The 27,944-nt window shown below is 37.3% G+C and overlaps 1 protein-coding gene across 3 annotated transcripts in view; it reads left to right on the top strand.

The window, feature by feature from the left end:
* The window catches only part of LOC134527313 (unconventional myosin-IXAa), a 651,966-nt gene that overhangs the window by 420,611 nt on the left and 203,411 nt on the right, over positions 1-27,944 (top strand). For all 3 annotated transcript variants that reach the window (XM_063359870.1, XM_063359869.1, XM_063359871.1), the window contains exon 12: positions 18,375-18,564. In XM_063359870.1, the coding sequence (XP_063215940.1) occupies positions 18,375-18,564 (190 nt within the window). The remainder of the gene's footprint in view (positions 1-18,374; positions 18,565-27,944) is intronic.

Genomic DNA, 27,944 nt, shown 5'->3' on the forward strand with positions numbered 1-27,944 from the left:
TCGAATGCCTAATCTCTAACACTGCAATTTTCGTTACAGCCACCATCTTGAAATTCAGTAATTTTAATCTGATTTGAATGGGGGAAAGGTTAAAATTTATAAAAATACTAGCTGCAGTACCCGGCTTTGCCCGGGCTGAACACCGGGTGATATATTGTCCGCGAGTTACAGCAAAATGGATAGCGATATGTCCAGTGTGGTGGACATTAAGAAATGACACATAATTACTGTTTGTGTATCTGTGACCTATGGTTTTCTGTTTACCCATGGCGATCGGTTGAAAGGTTTAGAAGTTTATGCGCTACAGCGCCATCTAGCAGCGAGTTACAAAAAAAATTGTTAGCATAAAAACCTTCTCCATGATAAAAACACTTCGATGTGCTAACTTTCATGGCGATCGGTCAAACGGTGTAAGAGTTTATCTACGACATACATGCCAACATCCAATTTATATATATTCTTATATTTCGAAATTTTGGGGCTTTCACTTTTGCGGAAAGTGGATGTTCAGGACCTCGAATGGTTTGAAACACTCCATCTCGAAAGAATAGATATTTGAAATTCCTGAAATTGTCGAAATTTTGGGGCTTTGTTCCCAGAGGGGGGCGGGGGGTTCGAGGACCCTGAATGGCTCGAAAACACTTAAAATCGAAAGAGATAGATTTTTCAAATTTTTTAAATTTCGAAATTTTGGGGCTTTAACCACCTGGGAGGGGGGGGGGTTGACTTTGAGGACCCGAATGGCTCGGAAACACTCCAAATCGAAAGAGATATAAAGGAATATAAGATTGTAGGCATTTACTGTACACCTATCTACCATAATAACAATATTGACAAATAGAAAGCTTATTACCTACCTATTAATAATTATCTAAATAAATTAATAAATAACTCTATGTTTAAAAATTTACGTACATACATAATATTAAACTTCAAACTATACACACCAAAAAAAACTAAGGATGTTTGTGAAACTATATTTATTTGTCATAATGTTTAAAACATTTGTAGGATTTCTTTATATGTAAAACTGTGGTGGCAATATTCCGCTTATCCAAAGGAGTATAGAAATTAATAGAGACATCACTCCCTGTACACACCACAAATCTTTGAATTAAGTATAAAAAAAACATAGTCCAAAATGAAACAAGTATAAATAACAACTAATTTGACAAAAAAATTATACAACTGGAATGACAATGTTAACATCCGCCTGAAATTTAATAGAAGTAGGTAGGTAAGAATATATATATATATATATATATATATATATATATATATATATATATATAAGAAATTAAATGAAATTAAAACATACATAAATAAAATTATCTCACACTCAACCAAACATAATGTTTAATATGAAATAAAGGAAGATGGCAATTACACGTAACTATTCTTATTAATAAAAAAAAATCAACTTTCCTGAAATAGTTAAATTCAAATTTTTCAACAATATATTACATAATTGATAAATATTTCTGGTCTTCGGTCTCAGCAGCCCTAAGACTCTTGACGATCAGCAGATAAATTATAAACACTAAACCAAACTCCTTGCAAATAAGTAGGTACTGTAAAAAAATTACAATATTGACAAATAGAAAATATTAGTAGGCCCTGCCAACCTATGAATAAATTTCGAAAAAATTTATAAGTTTAAGAAATTATATACCTACATAATATTAAACTTCAAACTATCCACACAATAAAAACCTAAGAATGTTAGTGTAACTAATTTTTTTATTTGTCATAATACCTAACATACGTATGTTTACAAAATGAAACAAAGTATAAATAAAGGACCAATTTGACAAAAAAAATTGTACAACTCGAATGACATTGATAACATACACGTGAAATTAAAAAGAATTATGAGTGCCCTAGGTAGGGAGAAAAATATATATAGAAGAAAAAAAAATTTAAAAAATGGGTGCGTGTACTTAGGTACGCGCATGAGAAGTTATACTTCTTTGGCATCATTAAAAAATAGTTTTTAATTGCATGCAAAAATATTGCGTGGAGTCCCTCCGAGTGGAAGAAGTGAAACTTCGTAATGTGGAAATGAAAATAGGAAGGGGTAGAAATTGTTTTTTAGTGAAATCATATTGTTTCAAATCAAACTAAAAAAATAAAGGAAATAAATTTGTAACGTGTCAAAGATTGATCTTCAGAGAGAGAGAGAGAGAGAGAGACACCTATTGAATGTCTACAAAACTAACTTTTTTATGAGAGCATATTTTCATGAAATATAACATGAAATCATTCAACGATAAAACCTGTTTATTTAACTAAGCGGACGGGTTCGCCCCAAGGAGAAAATAACGTGGCGAGACCTCGTGGACATAGAGAAATGACACACTCACTATTTATGTGTCTATGAAACATGATTTTTTTCTGCAATTTAAATTGTAATATACAAAAACGGTATTGAAAATTGAAACAAATATGGCGACACTACAAACTGTCAAGAGCTTTTTTTTTTCTTACTCTCTACTTAGTTCCTTACAATAGCAAAACGTAACGTAATGGCTTGAAAGCTATTGCTCGGCAGACATAGAGGAATGACACTAACAGTTTGTAAATCTATGACACACATTATATTTTTGAGTTTTTTCTTAACTCAGAATCGAGATAAAATATCCAATTGTGAATCTAAACCATCCTCGAAACCCAGTGAACTCACACAAAAAATTTCATCAAAATCGGTCCAGCCGTCTAGGAGGAGTTCAGTGACATACACACGCACACAAGAAATATATATATATAAAGATTAATTAGTTGAATTAACTTTCACCACTTTGGACGGCGTAACTGTTGCACTTTTCATTATGGCAGCTTGAAAAGCTAGAAAAGTAGGAAATTTTTAAATTTTATAAAAAAATAAAAAAATTAAATTTACGATAAGCTTCTGAGTTTAAACCCGGCGGTGGCAATCTATTAAAAATGGCGACGGACCCTTCCTCCACAAAAGTTACCACTAATGCACGGGCATATATTACGTCTGCCCGTATAATGCCATGTGGCCATCTTGTTTTCTTCTGCTGGAGGTCACCATATTGTATCCGACATATTATTTTCGTCTGCTAGATTGTGCTCCCTGCCATATTTATTTAATTTTTACCAACTAGAGTGCAAGAATCATTTATTGCCAGATGCCTGCCAACCTTTTTTAATAGGCTAAAAACAGGTACCTTAATACTCTAAAAGTAATAACAAACAATTATAAGTTTAAGTTTTACAAATTTATTTAGAAAAATACACAAATACATATAATGTTAAGGCATTTAACCATTTTCATAAGCAAAGTCTGTAATGCTGCACAGACTGCCTTGTCGACTCTGGGTACTATGTCATCAATTCTGGTTCCAACCAGTTCGCTGGTCTCGGGCTCAGGAACAGGGGTTTCCGACTGGTCATCTTCTTTTGCGACGACGGTTTCGGTGAGAAATGGACGACGATGTCGGCGACAATGGCTGCGACTTGGCTTTGGCTCAGTATTTGTTGAGACAGGATCATTGACTGAACTACGACGAGGCGTACATCATTTGGGCGTCTGCGTAGATGCATAGCAGGTCGCAACAGGTTGCAACACGTCCAAGTTTGGTGGTGCACATGCAGACGAAACGACTACTTCTTCGATGCTGGCTGGAAGTATTGTGTGCGGTCTCATGTGATAGACGGCAAAGTTTCCAGGTTCGCAGCAATATAGCAGCTGCTGAGTCGGTTCATAGGGCACAGGAGAGTGCAGAATCCGCACCGCCGAGCCCCTCCAATACAGTTTTTCGTATATCTGTGCAGATATCCGGCATCCCAGTAGCTGTACTAGACACTACTAGAGCTAGGTCTTATGATAATGTACATGTTGGCAGGATGAAACAAAAACATATACTTGCAGGTTGGAAGGCAAATAAAGGCGCGAACCATTGCACACCTTTTATGTATGCAGACTTTACTCACACTGTGAGTGACAATTCCGCATTAGCTGCGAGTTAGTAGAGGCACTCACACGTTCAAACTATAAATTGGACAGAGCTTGCGTCGGGAAGGACAGCCACAGTCGGTCTGCAGGTCTAATATTTCGGTGGCTCTATCGCAAAATTATCTGGGCTATTTCGTCTGCTCAAGTCCAGCGACATAAATGATGCCATGCAGATGCTGCATTAGAAAATCATCTAGAGTGTTTTTCACTTGGTGGTACGGAATTCTACCTTCGTCCCATTCCAGGCCGTGGTAATATTTGCATATATATTCATTTGAGTGTTTACTTTATTCGTCCAGTAATTTTCAGGGATACTGAGGCAGGAAGATGAAAGTTCCAGTGTTGTCGTCGGAGGTGTTGGCAATCTCCTTGAGGATGAATCTATTTTGGCTCGGGAAACCTTACCGGTTGCAGTACATCATTTCACTAGGAATGCTCGTCCATAACTAAATTTATCTCGCAATATAATTCGTCATTTCTGAGAGAATTTTTACAAGCATGTCTCGACAATTGAACGATGTAAGTCGATCGTGAAGTATCAGGAAAAAAAGCATTAGTGTTTGGTGGAATATTTCCACTCGTCAATATATCGATTCTACATTCAATGATGTTTGAATTTATTCGATCCTCTTGTTTGGACAAGTCAAAAACCATTAACGTAGCCTTGTTCTTGGAACTGTTGGGACTCAGTATCGGTGACTGTCTGTGGGCATAGTATGCTTGCTAAAACTTAGCATGCATTTGATGTGCGGGAAGAAATCTTCATTTTTCATAGTCCATTTACATGTCCACGTACGGGTAGCTGTCACTATTTAAAAATATTTTTACATTACGTATTTGGCAGTTATTAAACATGGAGCAGCTCACTCCTGCATTGACTGTCTTCTAATCTGAAGCCCGACGATGAGGTATCTTGGTTTTTCCGTAGCGAAGCTGGACTCTACTATCCAGTTAATATGCTGTTTTAGAGGCAAGCCAGGATACATTTCCAGGCTTCAGGATCGGAATGGCATGTCAATGTTCTTTCCCTTTTCTACGTTCTTCAGAATCTTGATACATTATATCCTGTTGACTTGGACATGAGGCAACATCAACTCGATAGACTGTAGTGTTAGCGAGACATCGTATACGTTTTTTGCAGCATCGACTATTGCATTAATATTAATGTTAGCTAGAAGCAGTACGAGCTCTTGTTTCTATTAAATAATTATATTCTAGAAGTCTTCAACAAATCCAAGAAGCATGGACCGAGGAACACAAACTTCGTATTTTCCTTCGGTATAAACTGTTAGCTTGTATTCATCCTCTAGACCCCAGCCAGCCATCTTTGCAGCAGACCGTTCGGCATCAGCGAAAAGTACCTAATTTTTCATAGCGGATGTTATACCTACATATCACGTCTGGTCTACCTTCACGCCATAGAGAACATATGTAAAGCGCTCGATTAGGTGAATAATACCATTGCAGGATATTGCTGTCGTTGTCCGTGCATGCCTTCTGCCTTTGTAAGCATACCTCTAATACGTATAAATGACTGCGAAGATAAGTACAGATATCTTGCTGCTGTACAATGATGCGTATTTCGGAAAGTATCGGGTACGGTCCGTTTAGGAATGGCTGGTACTCGTGGAGTTAGATTTTCGTAACCCTGTCATCGAAAATGACTGGGTCTTCCACATTGAGAATTTCATCTTCCGTATTTATTCTGCACTTGTCCAATACTGAGAAGAAACTTTACGCTTTTAGCTGTTATCTGATAGATAACTGTTTTTTTTTGCATGCCAATGCGATTTGTTTTATAACTGTTCGGTGTTAACAAACTTTATACCCATCGCTTCACGTGCAGACGTAATGTAATTTCTTTTCTTGGAAATTCACCAAGCGTCCTCGTTGTCAACGGTTCTGACGATTACTTTGTGTGTTCACTTCACGAAGGCTAGGAAATTAATTATACTTTGCGGTACTTCAACCATATTATATCCTGGAGGGACCATTGGCGAAATTTCGTGTAACATTTGTTTAGTCTTCCTTTAAGATACGTTCAACTTGCCAAATTGTGGTTTATTTGTATAACATTCACGTGGAATATGTTTACTGATCGCGTAGATTCGTACGTTTTTCCTGAATCATAAATATTTAGTTTGAATACAAGCATCGTTCCTATGGTATCAGGTTTCGTAAAATCATTATTTTCACTGCATGGTTAGAATGATTTTTTGGGTGTTTGGGTTTCCTAGCAGTTGAAAGTCTACATAATGTGGTAACATTTCCTTGATGTAATTTGCAATGTCATCAATTTCGCAAGATCCAACAGTAACTGTATTTATTGGGCGGTCCCATCACGTTATCAGGAAGTGATTATTAGAGTTATCTTTCTTGATATTCGATATTATCTATATGTTTGAATATCTACGAGTACGATACACCATTCACCTTCCAGCTCCAGACGCGGGAAATGTACCACCCGCAGCTCCGATCAATGACCTATCAACTTAAGTGTTATCGACATGACTGAAGGAACAAGTGACTGCAGTTTGTTTGGTTAGGCGAATTTTATGTTTCGTAATTATAGTACAGCGTTGTCCCATGCAGTCACCGTTTAAGTTCTGGCGGAGGTCTCAAATTACTGAAACTGTCATAGTAATTGGCCTTTTTTTACAGACTTTGTGTATGCTACCCAGTGCATTCCTGAGCTTATTGATGCATCTAAATTAATAATGGCACACTCACAAGTCTTTGGCTTGCTAGGTATATGAGTATCTCTCATAAATACGTCTCGTAAAATACGAATTTTAAGTTTTCGAGCGTACCTAATTAAACCTAAATTGGTGAGCGGTTTTTTCGGCAGAGAACTTAGCATTTTTTTTACTCGTTTCTTTCTCATGCCTCAACCCAAATTGTGAGGCTGTAAGTAGAGTCTTGCGCCGTTATTTTATCATAACAATGGCTTTGTGTCTTTGTGCTTCCTCCAACTACTTGCGCTCGTTCTTGGTAGTGTTGACTGCCCGCACTATACCACTCGTAGCACCGACGAGGCCTCCGAGAATGCCCAATGCATGTTAGAAAAAAGTTAATCTTCTTATCGAGAGTATGTCTAAAATGTTCGTTGTCAATGCCTGCTGCCAGCTCAGTGTGTAGAGTATTATTGTATATAAAATTATATCATATAATATTTTATGATATAAAGAAGTAAACCTTGCTAGCCACAAAAAAACTAAATTACTTTAAAAAGTAAGATAGTAACTACAGGAAACAGGAACGGTAGACTTCAAAACTAATAGTACCCCCTCACCGTGGTTTGGTTTTAGGAGAAGACATTGTAAAGTTTGACTTTAGTAATTATTGAAAGGATCTGACAGCCACGCCTGGCTACGGTGGTACCCAAAAACAGACCCAGCAAAGCGATATCATGATATCATAGATACCACGTTTATCCAACATTAATTTCCAAATACAGAAAAATTAAAAAAAAAATTAACAAATCTTAACCATAATTATAGTTAAATCTTTAAACAAAAACTTATTAAAAACTTAGTAAAAATATATTATTTCAAATTAACAAAAAATCCTTAAAAAATCAAATGAACCGTAGATATACTCAGCCGTTTAGGCAATATCTGTAGCTAAATCTCAAAATATTAAATAAAAATAAATAAAAAGTAGTCGACTGTCTACTATATTGTCAGGGTATAGTTTTCTACACAGTAAAACGAAAAATAAGGTAAAAAAACACAAATTAATAGTTAAAAAAATAAAGTAATAATTTTATCTCGTCACCTATAATACTTATGATAACCATATAAGATGATTATTACATTCTTTAAATGATTATTGCAATGGGGAAGCTTCATTTAAATATTTTCGTAGACAAACGCCGTTTACTTCTCGCGGTGATATAACTAAATTTTATAACATATAATAATCATTTGATAAATAATTTATTTAAATATTAATTGAAGTGTACAATATATGTACGGATGCAATAACTTCAAATATACGCATATAAGAGATTTTTTTTTCAAAGCTGTAATAACAGCTGCGACAGCCAGGTGCCGCGTCGCAGCGAGGATCGTGGAGTCGAATCTACCTGCCGCCAAGATATACTTCATACTTTATATTGCATCCAACTTAATTTCTGCGTAAGAAATATTCACAAACTAACGAATTAAATATAGAACAATGGCGGCATTATATTTATATTTATATGTATTGCAATCTAGTAACAACCAGTAAAACATCGGAAAATAATAGCAGATTGAGTCAGTGAAAGTACCTGAGAGGACGAGCGAAGCCGAAGGTTATTTACTAATCGCGCAGGCGTGATTTCCCCCCCTAACCTAGCTAAAGCTAAGTGTATTTGGGAGGGTCCAGGTTATGCTGGTATCAGCCATGCAGGTAATGGTTGCTTGCATCGTGTGCTAGGAGGGGATTGGCCAGCTATGGCAGTGATTTATCCCATGACTTACTCCCCTCACGCTGAATTCTAGACTATAACTTGTAGATAGGTCGGGCATAGGTAAAACCTGTAAAGACATAAGGAAAACATTGGGCACTGTCATGCGGGAAGCAAATTTGCAAGCGGTAAATGTAGGAGAATACAGGATACATAGGGTCTAGATGAAGAGTTGGAAAGAGTAGTTACCATGCGGGGGGTTGGGAGCTTGGATTCGTGGTCCGCTTTACATTTTCTTCAGTTCTGGGTGGTGAGTGGATACACTGACCACTTACTCTACTTCCAGGCAGCATCTAAAATAGTCCGGTCAAATTAGACCAAAAAATAGGAGTGAAGTTACAAAAATTCGCAACCAGCTTAAAACTGGTAGGATTGTTCAAAACACCATTATATATTAAATCTAAAAAGTCCTCATCGATCCGATACCTGGAAAAAAATTACTCGGTGTCAAAGGTCACAAAAACGTGTTTTTCGCTATTTTTAGCAAAACGGTAAGTTTTATCATAAAACTAGCTTTGACAAAAATTGTAGATCAGATAATTATCTATAAAAATTGTCAAAATACTTTTTTCCTAAGATTCGCCGTTTTTGAGATATAATGATTCAAAAAGTTGAAAGAGTTGTCGTCATAATATTTATACATATAAATCACTGAAGCTATAATACAAGTAAAAATATTATTCTATCGGTCAGTGTAACTTACACATAAAAAATATTATAAATATGAGAATGTCATTGTAGTGCTGAATGTGGCTGCAAAAAAGTTAGACTGTTTTGTTCTGTGGCGTGTACAAATTGTCAAGACCGGTCGTGCTCCAATGTTGAATCACCAACAATTGAGGATTCATTTGATACTAACGAGGAGACATGCGATGTGTCATTATTGGGGCAATTTACTTGCACCCAGGATGAAGAAGAACAAGACAAAAAAAAAAAGGAGAAGAGGAAGCAGAAGTATTAGAGAATTATGAATCAGATGGATAAATTTCCCTTTTTTTTTAAATTTACACAGCTTTTATAACTTTTATCATTTTCAACCCTTGCCAATATCTTTAATTATTCAATAGTTTCATATTAAACATTAGCACAACAGATCCATGGAATAGGCCTACCGGGAAACCCACATTTAAAAAACGCGCTAAGTGCACTACCTCAAAGGTGGCGTGGAAACGTGTGTATATTATGACGATTACAGCTCTTTCAACTTTTTGAATCGTTATATCTCAAAAACGGTGCCTTTTAGAGAAAAAAAAAGTATATGAACATTTTTTTTAGATAATTATCTGATCTGCAATTTTTGTTTGAGCTAATTTTATGATAAAACTTACCGTTTTGCTGAAAATAGCGAAAAATCCGTTTTTGTGACATTTGACCCCGAGTAAATTTTTTTCCAGGAGTCGGATCGATGAGGACTTTTTAGATTTCATTTATGATGGTGTTTTGAACAATCCTACCAATTTTCAGCTGGGTGCGAATTTTTGTACCCTCGGATGTATAAATTGACCGGACTAAAACTAGAGAAGGAGAAACATTAATACAACTTACAAACTGTGTATAATAGGTATCTATAACAAACATGTTTCATGGAGGAACGGCACACATGCCTTAAAATTATTCTATAGATAAAATATTTAACTAACTAAAACTTTTAGTTTATTTATTTTTTGTTTATATTTATTTCTCTCTTTGGGTTTGTATTTTATAATTTTTTTTGTTCTTGGGGTTATTATATTATAGAATGTAATGTTAAAGTCGTAATGTCTAATCACTTAAATATAGTGGTATTACTGCCAGCGTATGAAATTATAGGCGAATGTAGATGCATTCGTATTGTGGTCTTTGTTTTAGGCTTGCAATTCCAGTTCCCATGCCTTTCAGAAACACAGCCGGAACTGGAGGTTAGCCAGGTGGGCTGTGCCCATCGGACATGGGAGTCAGTAACACAACATGCAGAGAACCCCCGGGGACTGACCATACACTTGCGTGCTTAGGACCATTTTGAATTAACGGTTTCATAAGTTGCCGTCCAACCACAGCGCGTCTACAGAGGTCTCTGTTGAAGAAACGTAGTAGGCATGTTATACTTATGGTGCAAATCCGAATCGTGTTCCCCAAGGGATGAAAAAAAAAAATTTCTACATAATGTACATTTATCATAGAATTTCTGAGCATTTCTGATGCAATAATCCTTCATAATTTCCAGTTTTAGCTCTCTTTTCATAGGCCTGACGGGGCAATACACAGGCGCATCTACTGCGATATGAATGCTCTTGTTCTGTATTCTCTGCAGCTTTATTAAATGCGTGTCGGCTGCTGTTGCCCATACTGCTGGCGCGTACGTTATTATTGCTTTTATTGGCGCGTTATTAATTATCATACAGTTTACAACAGATACATCTAATCATCTACTCATGACGGGGTAAAGGGTCATGAGTATAGTGAAAGCTGCTTTCTTTTCGCGTCTATGTGATCGCACCAAAGTAGTTTCCTATGCGTGTGCACCAATAGATATATAACAACATATTTATGAGAAATTTTTTCATTGAATAGGGTTAGCCGTGGCCTATCAGTCGAGTGGTGGAAGATGATTACGTGTAAATACTATAGCTTTTGATTTAGTAGGGTTTACCTTAATTCACCATTTTGTGCACCTCTGTTCAATTGAATTTAAATCTGAGTGCTGAGATTTTTAGAATACACGATCTGCTAAACAATACGGTATATTCTGAATAGCAGCCAAACTGGACTAATCGGTATGTGGAGTTATGCATATAATGGATATCAATATTGAATAGAACAGACCCTGAAATGCTGCCTTGTGTGACTCCTGCTTTTATTATTTTAAAATCAGACTGTGCTCCTTCTATCGTGACTCTAAACGATCGTTTGTCTAAATACGAGACCAGTAATTTAACATAACAGTCGGGGAAGCCCGTTTGATATAATTTATAAATGAAGTCTGCATGAAAAACTCTATCAAAGGCTTATTCTGTGTCCAAAAACGCTGCAAAATTATAGCTATTCCTAGCAAACGCAGTTATTATCTGTTCTGTCATACGGATCAATTGATGCATTTTTCATTGTGCGTTGCGAAAACCAAATTGTTCGTTTGGCAGTATATGATTTTTTAACGTGATAATTTAGTCGCTGCAAAATGATTTATTCTGCTACTTTTGACATTGTACTAAGCAAACTAATGGGCCTATAATTTTGAGGCAGTGTCTTATATTTCCCTGTTTTATGAAAATCTACACATTCGCTTCTTTCCACTGCGATGGAAAATACTTTTCTTTGTTAAAGGTTGATTTTTAATTTTAAGGTATCTATATATTCCGGCATTATACTGCGGATCATAGGGTTCAAGATTAGCTTAAAAAGCTAATTAGAGGGTATTCGCGAGGGCTTGTGCCTTTTCTATGGGTTTAAATGCGACACACCTTGCACCTGAAGCTGGCAACCTTTCGCTTTCTATTGGCTGCTTCTCCATAGAGTTATTTCGTCGAACATTAAACTTTGTAATTCAGTAATGTCACGCTGTTTTTTGTCTTGTAAATTCGCGCCTCATTCTATTTTTCTGAGAAATTAAATACTTTATATGCGCTGGCAGTTTATACTGCTAACACTTAACTGCCTTTTCCGAAATGAATTGGTTAATTGCAGTTTAAATCTTTACTGTAAGTTTTGTTACTGCAGATACTACGTTCTCTTTTATGTTTCTCTCTAAGTTATAAGCGTCGGCTGTATGCAGGTTATCAGTTAAGTACGTCCAAAATATTCGCGTCAGCTCTTTTATAGACTTTAACTTTTCTCGACGGATTAGTGAGAGTGTACGCGGTATTGAATATTAGGTGGACTGGAAAGTGATCAGACGACATTTTGTGTATCACTTTGAGTTCGAAGTCCATTTGAACTCTTTTATTTAACACAATATCTAAAATATCAGGATTGGACTTTAGTTTCCTGTGTCATGAGTTGGCTCAGTTGGCTCAGTTGGCTCAGTTGGTTCTAGACTTGTGTCTTTACAACAACGGGCCATTAACTGTGTTGCTCCGACAGTTCCAGTCTCTGTGTTTGGCATTGATTCGCCAAATGCCAAAAATACCGGAGCTGAGCTGTATAATGCTGGAATCACAATGCCCTGACGGCCCCGACACGACAGGCCCGACAAGTTCAATAGCCAATGAAATACAAGCTCGTCGTAACGTCAGCCCGACAAAATACGCACCCCGATGGCCCACAAGGAATAGATTCTATTTCTAATTTCGTCATGTGGGGCTGCCCGACAGGAAAAAAAAACGCCAACGGAAAGGAAACAGTACAGAACTAAATTTCAAAAATATTTACATACTTGGTAAATCTTTTTGCTGAAAAGTGAAATTTCGTTTTACGTGTGGGTGAATTGAAAACTTTGTAGCTTGCCTTAGTCTGTTTGTATAAACATAAACAGATATCATCGTGTTTATGGTTAAAGACGTTATTTTAGAATCGTGAATATTGGATTAGAAGAATGGACGAGTTCAGCGAAGAACTTCTAATTAATAAAGTCCAAGCTCATTTCGTTTCATTTTAATTCTTCGCACAGCTAACATCAGGAGTATTTTTCTGTCCCTCACTGACATATCTTTATCTTGTTTACTTGTAACTATAATAAACTACTCTTCGTTTTACGAATCAACTTAACCTTACTTCGTATTGCAGACGACTAAATGTTTTTTTGCACATCAATTGTCAATATAAAATAAAAGAGCCTACTTTGTTTTTAGCGCATACTATAATGCATTTTAATTGAAGTATTTAGCTTGGTACGATTTGCCGAAGGCCAAATTGAAAATCGTCGGGTTATTTTTGTCGTGGTATTGTGACCCTACGCTTTTAAATCTGTCGTGCTGAGATGCTGCACGACAGTTTGTCGGGCCTGTCGTATCGGACCCGTCGGGGCATTGTGATTCCAGCTTAAGACGTCCAGCTCAATCTCTGTTAGTGACCTGCCCGGCGGTACTGTGCTGCAAATTAGTGATTTTCTCGGCGCCATCTCATCTTTATGTTTATTCGTACTTTTGATCAGTGTTCAGGGGCTCACGAGTATTTTCATTTATTACCTTAGATCCAAAAGGCCCTTATTATTTAAGCATTATGCAGTCGGTCCGCCTACTGCTAGTGCTACAGTGCTACGTGGTAAGTAGCGCCACGTTAGTAGCGTGTTGATTTTCCCCTTCTGCCGTCACGTACGAGTTAAAGAGCCCAGCGCAGGCACTGCATATTTCGTTACATCCGAGATCCCGGTCCCGTCGTGTCAGCCTGCGTAAGCACAGTTCACAGCATCTCCTGGCATTTTCTCTTCCTCCCCGCCCGACTAGTCTTTTTTCGCCACGACGTCGGCATGATTACCCTCCTTTTACGTTTACTTTTTCTAACCCAATGCCTGTGCAAGACACGCTACGCTACCCTGTGCGGCACCTGTCGGGCTGTTGACGAACTAAAATTATGGTCTTTGGTAGTCCTGGTTTCTGCCACCAAAGAGCACCACCTCTTGGCACATCTCCTCCATCTCTAATTCCTCCCCCCCCCCCTTCACCACTTTCCTTCTGTAGGCCGCTTTGTGCCGCTCTCCAGCGCAACGCCCTCTCCGACGGCCCAGTTTGAAACTATCAAGCTCCACCCTTTTCTTGGCTCTGGGACCTTTAACTATGCGAGCCACTATCTCCCTTCAGGGAGTCTCTAGGTAACCTCTCTGAAGTTTGAATCCGCTTTTCATGTTTGCAGTTTTTTTTTTGCATTGGATGTCTCTTTGAATAACACGAGGTATGTAGTCCCGAGAGAAAAAGGGAGCTATTTTCCCTATTTATTTTATTCCATATCAACTTGTAGTGTTTTATAGTAATTTTCTGTGATGGTGTCTTTTACCTTGTTGCTTACGATACAGTGCTTTCTCGGCAAACCTGGAATGTAGCTTCTAGATTTTACTCACAGCGGTAAAAGTAACTTTACTCTCGACACAAAAACCCTTAATTTCTAGCTTGTTCTACTTCTTTTGCCACTCCTGTTTATTCGTTAGTTTCCTTGTTTACTACCACTGCTGTGTTTGGTTTGGTTATTGGCAGTGGGGTTCTCCCGGTATGGGAGATGGTAGCATCATTTATGCCTTAGCTTTCTCCCCTTCTGGGCTGCTTTCCCGTGTCTCCTTCGAGGACTCCTGAGATGCGCCACTGCTCTACTGACCGCTGTGGTCTGTGCACTGCCTTGAGGCCCCGCTGAGGAAGCCCTCGCACCAGCCGGCGCGCAGCAGCTACATAAGTCCCAGAGGAATGTGATTTGTTATAATCTTTAAGAACACTTTAAAATCAATCTCGGACACTCTTACTTACAAAAATTATAGTCTTAAGGACACTAATAAAGGAAGTTGTTAGGTCCATTTTAATTTTTAATCTTTACTGTAACTGGCCAGATTTGATTGTTAATAAATACTAAAATATATTATCTTTTTTATGCAATTTACTGAGACGATTTACCTAAATAACTACAATGTGATTGTTAACCCTCAAAGTAACTTGCAAAAACAAATGTTTCAAAACCTAACTTATTAAAAGTTAAATACATGTTATGAGATCCATGGTTGTTTTTTACTGTTAACTTTTCCTCCCAGTTTTACGATCCACAAGTTGCTGAGCTGATTAACAGTTCGTTGCTTTAAATATTACTTTGGTTCATTACTTCCATCTCTGAAGTGTTATAGATAATTTATAGTTTTATTTGTGGATTATAACAAGATTTTTTTTGCTTTTTTATAAAAATGATAAAAATACATTTATTTGCAAGTAGTGGGACAGTGCATACATGGAGAATAGCACTATTTTCTGATTATTTATTGTAATAGTTATACCAACCGCTTATAATTTATTAAATAGTGGTAATTTATATTACTTTGGTTTTATTCTTCTTTGGACCACTAAAGCATATCCACCACTTCTAGAATCATGGCTGCGCCTATAAACATTGCGATTTAAGATCTTGAGGCGATCATCTGTATTCAAATGAATTTCATATACTGCCATAATTTTAATATTATATTTTATTAAATGATCTGTAAACTCAATTATTTTATTTCTAATAGCTCGTGCATTCCAGTAAAGAATGGTAGGTACCTAATTTACTGTCTGGGGGGTAATATTAATGACATAGCCTAATTTAAGGTAGTGCGGCATTAAAGCTGGTCGCTAAGGCTGTCACGAAGCCCGTGGTAGCTTTTATTTTGTCCTCTAGTGCCCTGGGCGGATCACACGAAAGGACCATAAATGGCACATTGGTTCCAGTGTGTGTGCTAGGTATAGGTCCTGGGTGAAGGAATTCGATTGGTCCACGAGCTTCAGAAAATCTCTCGGGCCCATCGCTGGCTTCGCCACACGATTTGGCTGCGGTGAAACAGTTGGTAGCAATGCTCGTGGTGATTCAACATGAATCTGTCTGGCCTCTTGTTGTTCCTCGGGCGCAACTTTCATGGAATTTTTTCTTTGGGGGGGGGGGGGTTGTTGTTGGCTGGTTGTTACTTCATCTGTCCTTGTCCCCGGGCTTTATTGTTTTTGTATCCCGAATGATGTTTATTCGGGGGCCTCTGGGACACGGGCTGGCCTCTAGACCTCCATGCATTTGGCATGACAGGGTACTCCAATTTGTACCATTCACCCAGTACTGCATATTGGTCGGGGCTCTGCCATTGCTGTGAGGTGAGGTAGCTTGGGGCATGCCAATTCTGCCTCAGGGCCTAGGGATGGTACTCCGATGGGCCACGGCTGCAGCTCGCTTGCTGTCGCGCACTGCATGTTTAGACTGCAGCTCTCTTTCTTTGCTCTCCTGCTGCGGGAGGTGACTTCAGTTCCCCCTCATACAGGCCATGCAGCCTGTGTAGTTGGCTCAGTGCGGGACTTCGCATCGCACGCACTTTGTCTTGGTTCTATCCCCTCCCTGGGGACAAGCCTCAGGTGTGTCCCTGGCCGCACTAGCGACACACACGAGAGGCTCTGCAGCCTCCGTATGGTGGCCAAACCTCTGGCTGTTGCCATACTGAAGAGGGCCTTTGGGGTGTCGGTAGTCCTCGCACGAATACTGAGGCCACCGAAGGTCTCCAGATCGTAAATCGTCTCTGGTTTACGACCTTAGGGAATTATACGACTATTTTATTAATGGGTAGTCTGGTTTGCTCGTTAAACAGGAATCAGATGTTCTGCACAAGGAGGCCAATTGCAGCGAACACCGCCTGTATGGAATATTTATCGGTGCTTCCTACTGTGCACCCAATAGAACACAAATTTGTTTGGGATATCGTCCCTTTGTAGCATTACGGAATGTTGAGCTCTGGCCTGCTCCAGTGCACGCACTGCCTGCTGTACTCCTCCACGTTGGCAGTGTGAATCATGAGCTGGTCGATGCCATGACTGACGAACTACCAGCGCTCCTGCAAGGCTGTTTCTAGCACAGCTTTTATTGCCAGGTAACTGTGACCCGAGACAACGAACTCGTACACGGGTTTCACCTGCATCCTTTTAGCCTGAGAGGCAGGGTTTTGTGTAGTAGGGCTCGAACAGAAACATGGGTTTGTCAACTGCTGACTGGTTTGGTGACTGCCTTTTCGCTTAGGCTGTTTGTGAACTCGCTTGGCCGTTTGCCTTGCGATTACGGGGTTCGTCAGTGGTTAACGTAGTCTATCACTGTTTCCCCTTGTTTTCTGCTTTTTGTTGACGACAGTGGTGAAGCCTTCATCACTTATCATGTCCACTTCGTCGTCACTTGGCAGGGGCACGTCGCGGTCATTTGGCGAAACTGAGTACACCCTAAATCGCACAAAGAACCCACTGACCAGAACCCAGGACTAATGCAGCCGGGTTTGTGGCTAGGCTGTAGGGGTAGCTACACTCCGGGTTGTTTCGCACGCAAACACGTCTTAGAAAGCCTGGGAATACCACCTGGCCTGTGTGCGAGTACAGAGGCTGCTCTTGAAGTGCAGCTTCTCTTTTTGTGTCCGTCCTCGGCCACGGCTCGAAGACTCACAGGCTTTGTGCTGTGGTCGCGTGAAAACATAGCCGAACATGGCCGTACATAGCCGGAGATCCTACCAGGCACGCTTTAAAAATGTAAGTCCATAATAATTATATTATTCTATAACTGACTGTATACACTACTGTTGTTATTCTGGCAGATATTTCTGCTCCTGGTGCGGGTTATTTGTTTTCAGTTTGGAGGAATTAGTTTTGCGTTATTCATTTCTGCTAACGTTGCCCTATGCTGACACTCAACAATGTTAAAAGTTTCTTCTACAATAGATGTTACCTAATTGGGGGAAATCTGTAACACTGTTTGTGGAATAAGAAATGGAACAATGGTATTATAGGAAACAGCACTTTTTTATGAAGGGGTTTTACAAAGCTGTTTTAGAAAGTGATTATCTTGAAGGCATCACGATAAAGCAGTAGCAATGAGGCTTAAAAAAAATAGCGAATGGATTTGTCATAATGTTTGATTATTAAAATCTTAACCTAGATTTTAATCTATGTTATTGATTTTTTAACCTCATAATGCACTTTTTTTCAATTTCGTAAAGATATGTCTTAAAATGAGTAAACATTCATCATCATCATCCTCACTGATTGTGTTTTTATTTTTTTAACTAATAAAGATTTTAAAAATTATTATATAATATTTATTACTGTAAAGAATAATTTCTATGGCTGATTTGCATTTACTTCAAAACAAATGCTAGAACTTATTTAAGTAAGTAATTTCATTGGGCATTCATAAAACACCAAACTGTGTTGTCGGTATGCTGCTATAAGATGCTCCAGTTGAATGTCCGGTTGCTTGCGTGAGAAAGGAGTGTGGTGCATTCCGGAGCGACAGATGGCACCGGTGGCACAGATGGCACCGGTGGTGAGAACGTGCCGACTGTCACAGCGCACGGGCCTGCTCAGCATGCTGGACGTGGAGTGCTCGGTGCGAGGCACCGCCGAGTCCTACATCGCCAAGCTGAAGGTGCAGCACAAGCAGAACTCGAGGTTGCTGGAGCCCCGGCCTCTGGAGCCACGTGCCTTCGGCATACAGCACTTCGCTGGCCGAGTCGTGTACGACGCGTCCGACTTCCTGGGTGAGCCTCAGTGTGCCGTCGTCTCTTCCGAGACTGAGTAGTCTGTTGAAGACATGCTCAGCCCGAGAACTTACTGATTACCAAAAGGTTTTTTAACGGTCACTCAAAACTACGTGAAAAATAAACATAGCTTAGAAATATCTATAATTTTTATTAAATAATTTTTATCTTAACTATTTTCTTTCTTAAAATTAACAATTATATAATCCAGAAAATGTATGACCATATATACCTATATATTTATAATCTCACCAGAAATACAAGACTTTTGAATCTAATAACTATAAAAATTACATTGCTTTACTATTAAAACTTTTTTAGTTTAAGTATAAAAATTACATTGCTTTACTATTAAAACTTTTTATCGTGTTTTATCCGAAAAGTATTTCAATAAGTCATAAAACAGATAATGCATACAATATTATCATCTTACGATGAATCATAATATGGATTGAAGTTTTTGCATATGTTTAAATAGATTAATTTTATTTTTAATATCGCAACAAAAATGTATTCAAATAATTCAATTTTTTATGTTATACTTCTTTAGGCGTGTTATGGAAAAATGAATAGAGAGATGTTTTGCGATGCACCCGCATCATACAACGAAAGGAAGATGGTGCATCCACGTGTATGAACATAAACCCATATTAGTCACTTTCATAAATATTAGGGTGAATACCAAACGTCTTGGTGCTTTATTAAGAGTATTTTCAAGTTTACTTGTATAAGTGAGGTTATTTTCCCGTATGTATTATTTATTTGCATTATAAATTATTTCATTATTATTTGATAAATAATTAATTTTAATAAATTAGATTAACCATTTATTGATTTTCATAAATAATTAAAATTTATCTTTGTTATTTTACAAAATTAAAAAAATTATTTTATTATAATATAATATACTGAGTATTTATTTAATTAATTTTGTCACAGTAAAATTCAAAATAGATCAGAGTCTTAAATCAAAAATAAGTTTAATTTCTAATGCGTGTACATAAGTTAAAAGAAACTTTTAAAAAGTTAATTCCATCTTTATTCATTCCGAAACACACATTATTTTTGGCAAATGTAGCTATTTTATTTTCAGTTCTTAAAATATTTCATATTAAATTTTCTTACTTAGTTAAGTTTACATGAACCAAAACCAACTGGTAAAATTCCGAGAAATTTTTATGAATTCATTGTACAAATTCATAACAATTTTAAACCCTCCATCGATTGCATATAATCTGTGAAATGAAGAGGAAACCTTTTTTGTCGTAGTTTTTCCTGGAATCCATCTGAGGCTGCCTTCCACATAGCATGAACCTGAGGTCACGTCGCTGTTTTCTGCGGTCTTCTGTGGAATTTAGATATGTGTGGATCATCTCAGAGAAGCGTTGCACCCTATGAAATGAGTTTTTGTGAAGTACTAATCTTACAAATGCTTTTCCTTTGAACTGTTCCAACATACATATAATGTATTATGTTTGAGTACGTATAGATTTGTTTTAAGTTATGCCATTTTTGTGGATACCGTTGACAGATTAGTTGCGCCCGACCACGCTTGAACCCGTGTCCTGTACCATTCTTGATCTAGATAATTAAAAAAATAACAAGTTGAGGATTTTCAGAAAATTTATTTAATGTGAAAGGTATACTGCTACTGATGAACGGTTCAGTACCAGAGACGGTCCTCCATATTGAATTGTGATATCACGGTGGCCATATTAGATTATTTTAAACTTGAACGTAAACCGACCTTAATCTCAGCGGCTATCTTAAATGACATTACGACAGCCATGTTCGATTCCACCATTTTATTCTCTAGAACGTTCTGCCATATTTTCTACAAAATTTCACCATCAAGGAGTCCGCCATTTTGAAATTTCGTAATTATTATCCAAAAAATTTGGATAAAAATACAAATTTAGAAAAAAAATATCAATAGATTTTGAATAAAAAACGCACTTGCATTATGGAGCTCGAGAACCTGGGTTCTAAACAGACGAGGTTATTCAATTTTAAATGGCGATGGAGCCTTCCTCCATGGGGGAATACCGGCAGTCCGACAACCCCACCACTTTTGTCAAAGGAGATACTACGCCAACCAGTATGATGTCATGGCGGCCATCTTGAACCATCATTTGGTTTATGTCTGTTAGAGTTCGTTGTGAGCATATTGGTTTTAATTTTGACCTCTAAGGTGCAGGTGTATTAATTATCATATCGTCGTGGAATACGCCATATTGTCGGCCATCTTGGTCATCATTTTGAACATATATTATTATTAACCTAGAAATTCTAGAAAATTCCAAATATCATTAAACAAAATTCACACATTAATATATTGCTTTATTCGATCAATTCCTGTGAGAGTCAGTGCTGATCTTCCAGCAACTAACTTCCGTCCCCTATTCCCTGGTAAGGGCTGCGTCCGTAAGGCCTCTGTCAGACGAGCGACCCGGGTGGCGCCACCTACATTCTCGCCACTCGCTGTGCGACCCGAGTGGCTGCCCAGTTGAAGTTCTTGTGACAGACACAAATAAGCACAAAGGTTCCTCTGTAAAATTTGTAACATAAACGAAAATTGGGATTAATATTTATATTCGAAAAGAATTTGCAATTTAAAGCTGAAATAATAATGTAATATTTGAATCTATATATATTTTAAAATGTAACTATAAAATGTAAAATGTAATCAATGAAACATTAATATACATAAATTTGGAACAGTACAGCATTACTCACGTAATCTTAATACAAATAATATTGCCTGACATACTATTAACAAACAGCTATGAAACTGTACAAATGTACGTCGAGGTCCATAGTGAAGTGGTCGCTTCTCAGTGGTGTCGTGTGACAGGCTGCAATACAACAACTGACTGACTGGGTGGCCACCACTTACAGGTGGCGTCCGGGTAGCGGATGGTCGACCATCGCGAGCCACTTGATAGGTGGTGCGACCCCGTCTGGCAGGTCCGTTCAAATATTGTTGTCGACTGGGTGGCGCCACCCAGGTCGCTCGTCTGACAGAGGCCTAAGCGGCTTCATAACTTTAACTTTAAAATTGACTGACACCACCTGACCATTTATCGCGGCATCGACCGCAATAGGGTATGGGCCCAGAAAAGAAACATGCAAGAAAATAACTGGTAAATAAGTCAAATAGGCAAACGTTTATATGAATGATAGTAGTGAACAGAATTTTAAGTCACTGGTAAAGTTGCTATATTTTAATAACAATAATAAAATATGAATAAATGAGGTATAAGAAACAATGGCAAAAAGTTAAAAAAAATTGTTTAAACAGTAGATCTTACAAAATATAAGTACTTACATTGATCGCAAGTGCGGTAGTTAAATGTATATTATTACATTCATACATTTATTTGTTTATCTTTCCAAATAAGTAGGCACGCTAGAAATTTCTACTAACTATAAATAATTGACGGACATAAAAGGTACAAGTTTATGAAAACTTAAAGGTATATTAAAAAGTTTACTAAAATGATCAATAAGTTCGTGGGTTCAGCATAAATAGATAAACTTGTAAATCTGAAATTTTTATAAAAAAAAACACAAGTATTTTAAAACGTTTGTAAGTAAAGTTAACCCAGCTTTCCCACTATAAGTATTGTGTCACGACGTATTATATTTTAACATGTGCAAGGACGTCTCAAAACTTCAAAGTTCAACGAACTTTGGTGAATTCAAAATGGGCCACACCCGTACATTTCTCGTGAAAACACACTAAGGGTTTTGGTTGGTTTCCGATGGCTTTCGATTTGGCAAACAGAAGGACGGGGTTCCAATTACTTGTAAATTGCAATTTCCAGAGTGCCGCAAATTAGGACTTTGGTTGGCACAATTTTACTTGTTTTATTTACTTATGTTTTTTATGAGTGGCTCATCTTTAATTATCTTTAATTTATATACCCAATGGAGCTCTTACAATTCAAACTTTAACTAGTTGGTCAGACCGCAGTGACCGGACGCGTCAAGCTGCCCCACGCCACGTCAGATTTTCCTCGCCTGCCATAATGTACGACCTCAAGCGCCTGGGGCAAGTGCTGCATCTTTCATTACATTTCCATCGCGCCAGACAAGCACGGCGCCATGCATCTGGCATTTTCTCTCCCTTTCTGCCCGACTAATCTTTTCTCGCCATGACATCGGAATGATTTCTCTCTCCTCTCCCCGCCCCTAGTGTACCCGCCATTTTGTCGACAGCAATCACCCCTTCATCCCTTTCCAAATCTCAGGTCTTGAGGCTTCTTAGCTCCCGTTGGTGGGACCATCTATGCCCACTACTGGCAAGGGAAAGTTTAACTACGCATTTTTCCGGTACGAGGCAGGCAATTGTTCTCGGGCCGGTCTCCACTACAGTTCGTCTGTGCACAAGTTGATCTAAGTCAGTAACTTCAGGATGTAGTTCTCAAACGAATGGGGAGTACTCCCAGAGTTTGCTTCTTTCTCAATATGTAGTTCCCTGGATTACATTTTCACGAAAATTGACATCACCACCATCGTCATGGTGTGACGACTGACCTACCCACACTATTGGTAAGTGGAAGCTATTATTTGTACATTTCATCCCCGAAATTTTTATTTTCACCTAACGAGTTGCCTGCATATTTTTTTTTTTTTTTGTGGATTTAACTCTTCTTGGATTATCGTTATGTGGGTGCCAGCTTCCTCCCAACGACTTTTGGACCCATCTCTACCACTTCTATCTTCCAGTTTCAACATCCGCCGTTAGATCATGCTTTAGATGGGCAGTTCTCCCCAAATTTCTGACCTGCACACCCAGCTGAAGTAAGCTGCTGGCGTGCAGTATTTCCAACCACAGATAATAAGATACATATTTGTATTATAATAAACCTTCTAAAAGACGGAGAAATCTCCATGGTTTTATGATCTACTAGCTGCAGTACCCGGCGTTGCCCGGGCTGAACACAGGGTGAAGGGGACATTTTTCGAAATCAGATGTAGACAGTAATTGTCTTCTTGATTTGAATGTCAAGTGTGCAAAATAATTTCTATCACTGGCAGAACCCGGCAGACTTGTTCTGCCAGTGTGTAGTTATTTGCCTCTATATATTTAGAAATTGGTAGTCTCTATGTAATCTAGACTATAAAACACCATAGAAAAAAGCTGAAAAATAAAAGATAACTGATATTGAAAAGATTCCATTATCTAGCTAATGCTCGGCATGCGTTGCAATGCCTCATTAAGTTTTGTTTTGTAATATTTTTGAAGTAGTTACACATATTCAAATCATCTATCCATCTCCCTAAATATACAGGGTGTATCAAAATTCATGTTACAACGCTTGGGGGTAGAAAGCTCTTATTATTTGCAACCATTTTTGCCAATAAACATGTTGCCGGAAACGCGTAGTTAAGCCCCTCAAGTGTCGTAACATGAATTTTGATACACACTTTGTATACATATATTTATCTCTATCTATATATATATATATATCCGTCTATATCTGTTTATCTCTATATCTGTATATACACCTATACCTCCCACTATTTCTATATCTTCTATATACCAATTTCTATATAGCTCTATGCATCTATATATCTCTATATCTATCTCCAATTCATTCTCTATACCTCGCTCTATCTTAACCTATCCCTCTATCTCACTCTATATATATCACTCTATCTGTGCCCTCTTTTATAATTAATCAAATTGCCATGCGTGCGCACTTATACAAATAAAACAGACGAAGTGCCGCTATATAATATGAAATGAACACATTTGTTGAAACGACTCTCGGGCTATTGTTTATACCACACACGAACTGAAATGTCTCTGTTTGTAGTTTATTCAGTTCAATTCTGTGAATTATGGCTGTTTCTTTTTAATTCATTTTAATTCTGTAATACGTGTGCACTCGTACACTGAAAACACACGAACTGCCGCTAAACTATATGAAAAACACGCATTTTTTAAAACGATACGTGCTCCAATCTTCACGGGCATGCGCATAACAACTCACCAACATTTCATCGCAATCGGATGAATGGTATAGGATCGCATACGGCACAAACAATCGAAAATTCAAGAAATGACAAACGCATCAAACAATGGCGCGTTTAAAATTCAAGGCAACTCTATCTATTGACGAAGTTAAGAACTAAACTGTTATTAGCGCATCATTTGCTAGCCGCTGCGAGCTCCACTAAGCGGGCTGGTCTCACCAAGGAGAAGAATATGAATTTGCAATACTTCAGTATGTGTATGATCTTGTGGCAGACATATATAAATGACACTCACTCACTATGACCTGTTTTTAATTTTTTCTTTTATAAAATGAAATTATGAAGGAATTTCATATTAATATGGTCCTTGTGTTAATCCAGGTTATGAGCTAGCTATAGGCCAAATTTCGTTCAATTCCGTTTAGCCGTTTTGGGTGATTGAGTAACAAACATCCAAATAAATAACCAACCTCACATTCGCATTTATAATATTATTAAGGATATGAGTTTACAAAATCAAAAATTTATTTTTTGCAAGTTTAACAATTATTGTTAAGTGCCTCTCTTTTTAAAATAGTTTAAGTTTATTAAAATCCCAAGTAAAGAAGTGCATATTGTTTTTTTTAAGTAAATTATTTAAAATTAATCGAATAAATAATTATCAGCATGATTGTTTATATTTGAAATGTAGAAATTAATTAAACGATTTTAGAAAAATAAGTTAATAGAACTATATTCCAGGGTATATTTCTTTTAATTCAAGTTCCCTGCAAATATAGTAATTCCGTTATAGTAGTAAGACGGTCCAAAAGCGTTTTAGTCTTTTAATAGGTTATTTTGAAATAATATACATTAAAACATTTCATAATTTATTAATTAGACTACCTCCACCCTCTGTGGTTTCTGAATTATATAATTAAGTAGTAAATCTTTCTATTTCAGTAAGCAAACCTCTTCTACAAACTAGAAGATAAGAATAAAAAATAGGGTATATTTTATATAACTAAAGTACAGGAGGTATGAAGTCTTAAATAGCCACATTAGTTATAACTAGCTATTGTGTCTTCACAAACACAATTAAGACACCACATCAGTACAGCATTTGCGTGAGCAAAACTACTCTCGCCCCAAATTACAGTAGACGAAAAGGATGGAAAACCGCCCTTAAACACTTCCAGCAGATATAACTGTGTGCTGGCCTTTAGCAGCCAAACATGGCGAATATACGATTCCGCTTACTAATATTCTCGTCACATTACGACACTGAAATCTTGTTCGCGGATTTCTTGAAGCACTGCAATCCTACTTCGGTACACATTTCCACTTTCGAGTCCGTTACAGGCCTCACAAGCATACATCTTTATTAAAGTTAGGTGCTCGCTATCGCGCCGAATACGCGCTCTCTCACTCCCCCTCTCCAGTTGCGCCTGCTCACACTATAAGTCACTAGCTTTTTCCAGAGTTTAAATTCGCACGCGTAAATAAGTATATGAATAAGAATAAATACTTAAAATGTCGTTGCTCACCAAATATAAATACAAAATGACCATTTAAATTTACATAAAATTTTAACTTTAAACTTAAACTATAATAAAGCCTCTCTTTCTCGGAGTTTTTTCAGTCATTGACAACCTGATATATTTAAGGAGAAATTTAGCATTCATGAATTATTGCACACATAAATAAATAAACTAAATCATTTACAAATTAAAATACTAATGTTACTAAAATGATCATAAAATAAGTAGCTACAATAATTAAGAAAAAATACATTTGAAAGCAATGCTACGAATCTCTTCTCCTTTTAGCATATATATATATATATATATATATATATATATATATATATATCCTAGTTAACCACAACAACACCAAATATTTACAAGTTGGAAATACGTTTGTCTCAAAATAAATATATAATCAAACCATAAGAAGAACTCAAAAAAGTCACATAACACACAAATGTAGGAAAAACCCCAGTTCATTAGAAGCTTAATTAGCACATGTTAGCACAAACTGAAAGTAAATACCAAAAATTTATCAAACTATAAAAACTGTATTATACAAATCAGAAACAAATATTTACTGAATTAACCTTACCAAAAATAAAAAATTTAATTAAATCTAGTGGCAAGGGTTTATATAATAGCTTCATTTGACTCAAATCAGCTCTTTTGACTTTAAAATTATAATGCACTTCTTCGAACAAAATGAATACTTGCCCTTAAAATTTCTTTATCCTTAAAGGCCCTATATAGGCATGCTGCAATTTACTCGATACAAACTTTGATTTGTCACTTATAACATATTGTCGGCACAGTATATTCTGACCAACCGAAAAAGTATTTGGCAGCCTATCATTATATCGCGCTCTGATCTTACTTCGTGCCTTCTACGCAGCCTCTAACCACAGCTTTTCAAGAATTACCGGACTATTTAATTTTATATTACTTAAATCTACTCCCCAACTATTCAGTAATGGGTGGCTCAAGTCCTATCCCAAAAACAAATTTCCGTATTGATAAAACCAGTACATATAACTATGTTTTCATTATATTAAATGCCAGATTTAAAGAATGAATTTCGTCCCACATTCTAGGCTCACTCTGATGAAAGATGCTCAATGCTGTTTTTATGTTCTTATTCATAAATTCAACAAAACTCGGCCGAGGATAATAAGGTGAAGTGGTGATGTCTGACTCAACATTCGAAGTACATGTTATTAAAACTATAACTCGTAAATTAACTCGCGTTTTCAGAATCAAGATCCTCAGCACCTCCAAAAAGTCAAGGCCTTAACAACTTGCGCACTCTTCATTTCTCTCAAACCCATAAAAAATACAAAATTTACTGAAACCATCTGCCAAGACTAGAAAACAATTATTTCTTTTCAACGATCTGGGGAATGACTCAGAGACATCAATGCAAACTCGTTCCCAAGAGCATGTGTTTCAGTTTCCCCACCTTGCTATTGACTGGCTGTTTGCCTAAGTTTACATAGCTCACACTCACGCACATACGTTTTCACATCCCACCGCATCTTAGACCAAAAAAATTGTCTTTAATTGTTTCCAATGTTTATCAATGCTACCATGTGCCCCAATGATGGAATCATGGAAATTAAGTAGCTTCATATCTACCAAATCTCTAGATAAATAAATTTTCCTCGAATTATCTTTCTTTACACACAAAACCACTTTTACCTTTTCAGAATATTCATACACTGGCTCATTAATTTTTTTACAAATGTTTGCAATCTTCTCATAGTTTACTTACAAATTTTGTATGTTAGTGAAACACTCAGGAAAACTCTCCAGCTCATAAAATTGCTCTATTTACCACGTTTCCTCATCCTCTTCTTCATCCTTATCCGTAGCTTCCTGTTCTTTTTCAAG

This window comes from Bacillus rossius, chromosome 1 (genome assembly GCF_032445375.1).
Source record: "Bacillus rossius redtenbacheri isolate Brsri chromosome 1, Brsri_v3, whole genome shotgun sequence".
In the NCBI taxonomy this organism is placed as follows: domain Eukaryota; kingdom Metazoa; phylum Arthropoda; class Insecta; order Phasmatodea; family Bacillidae; genus Bacillus; species Bacillus rossius.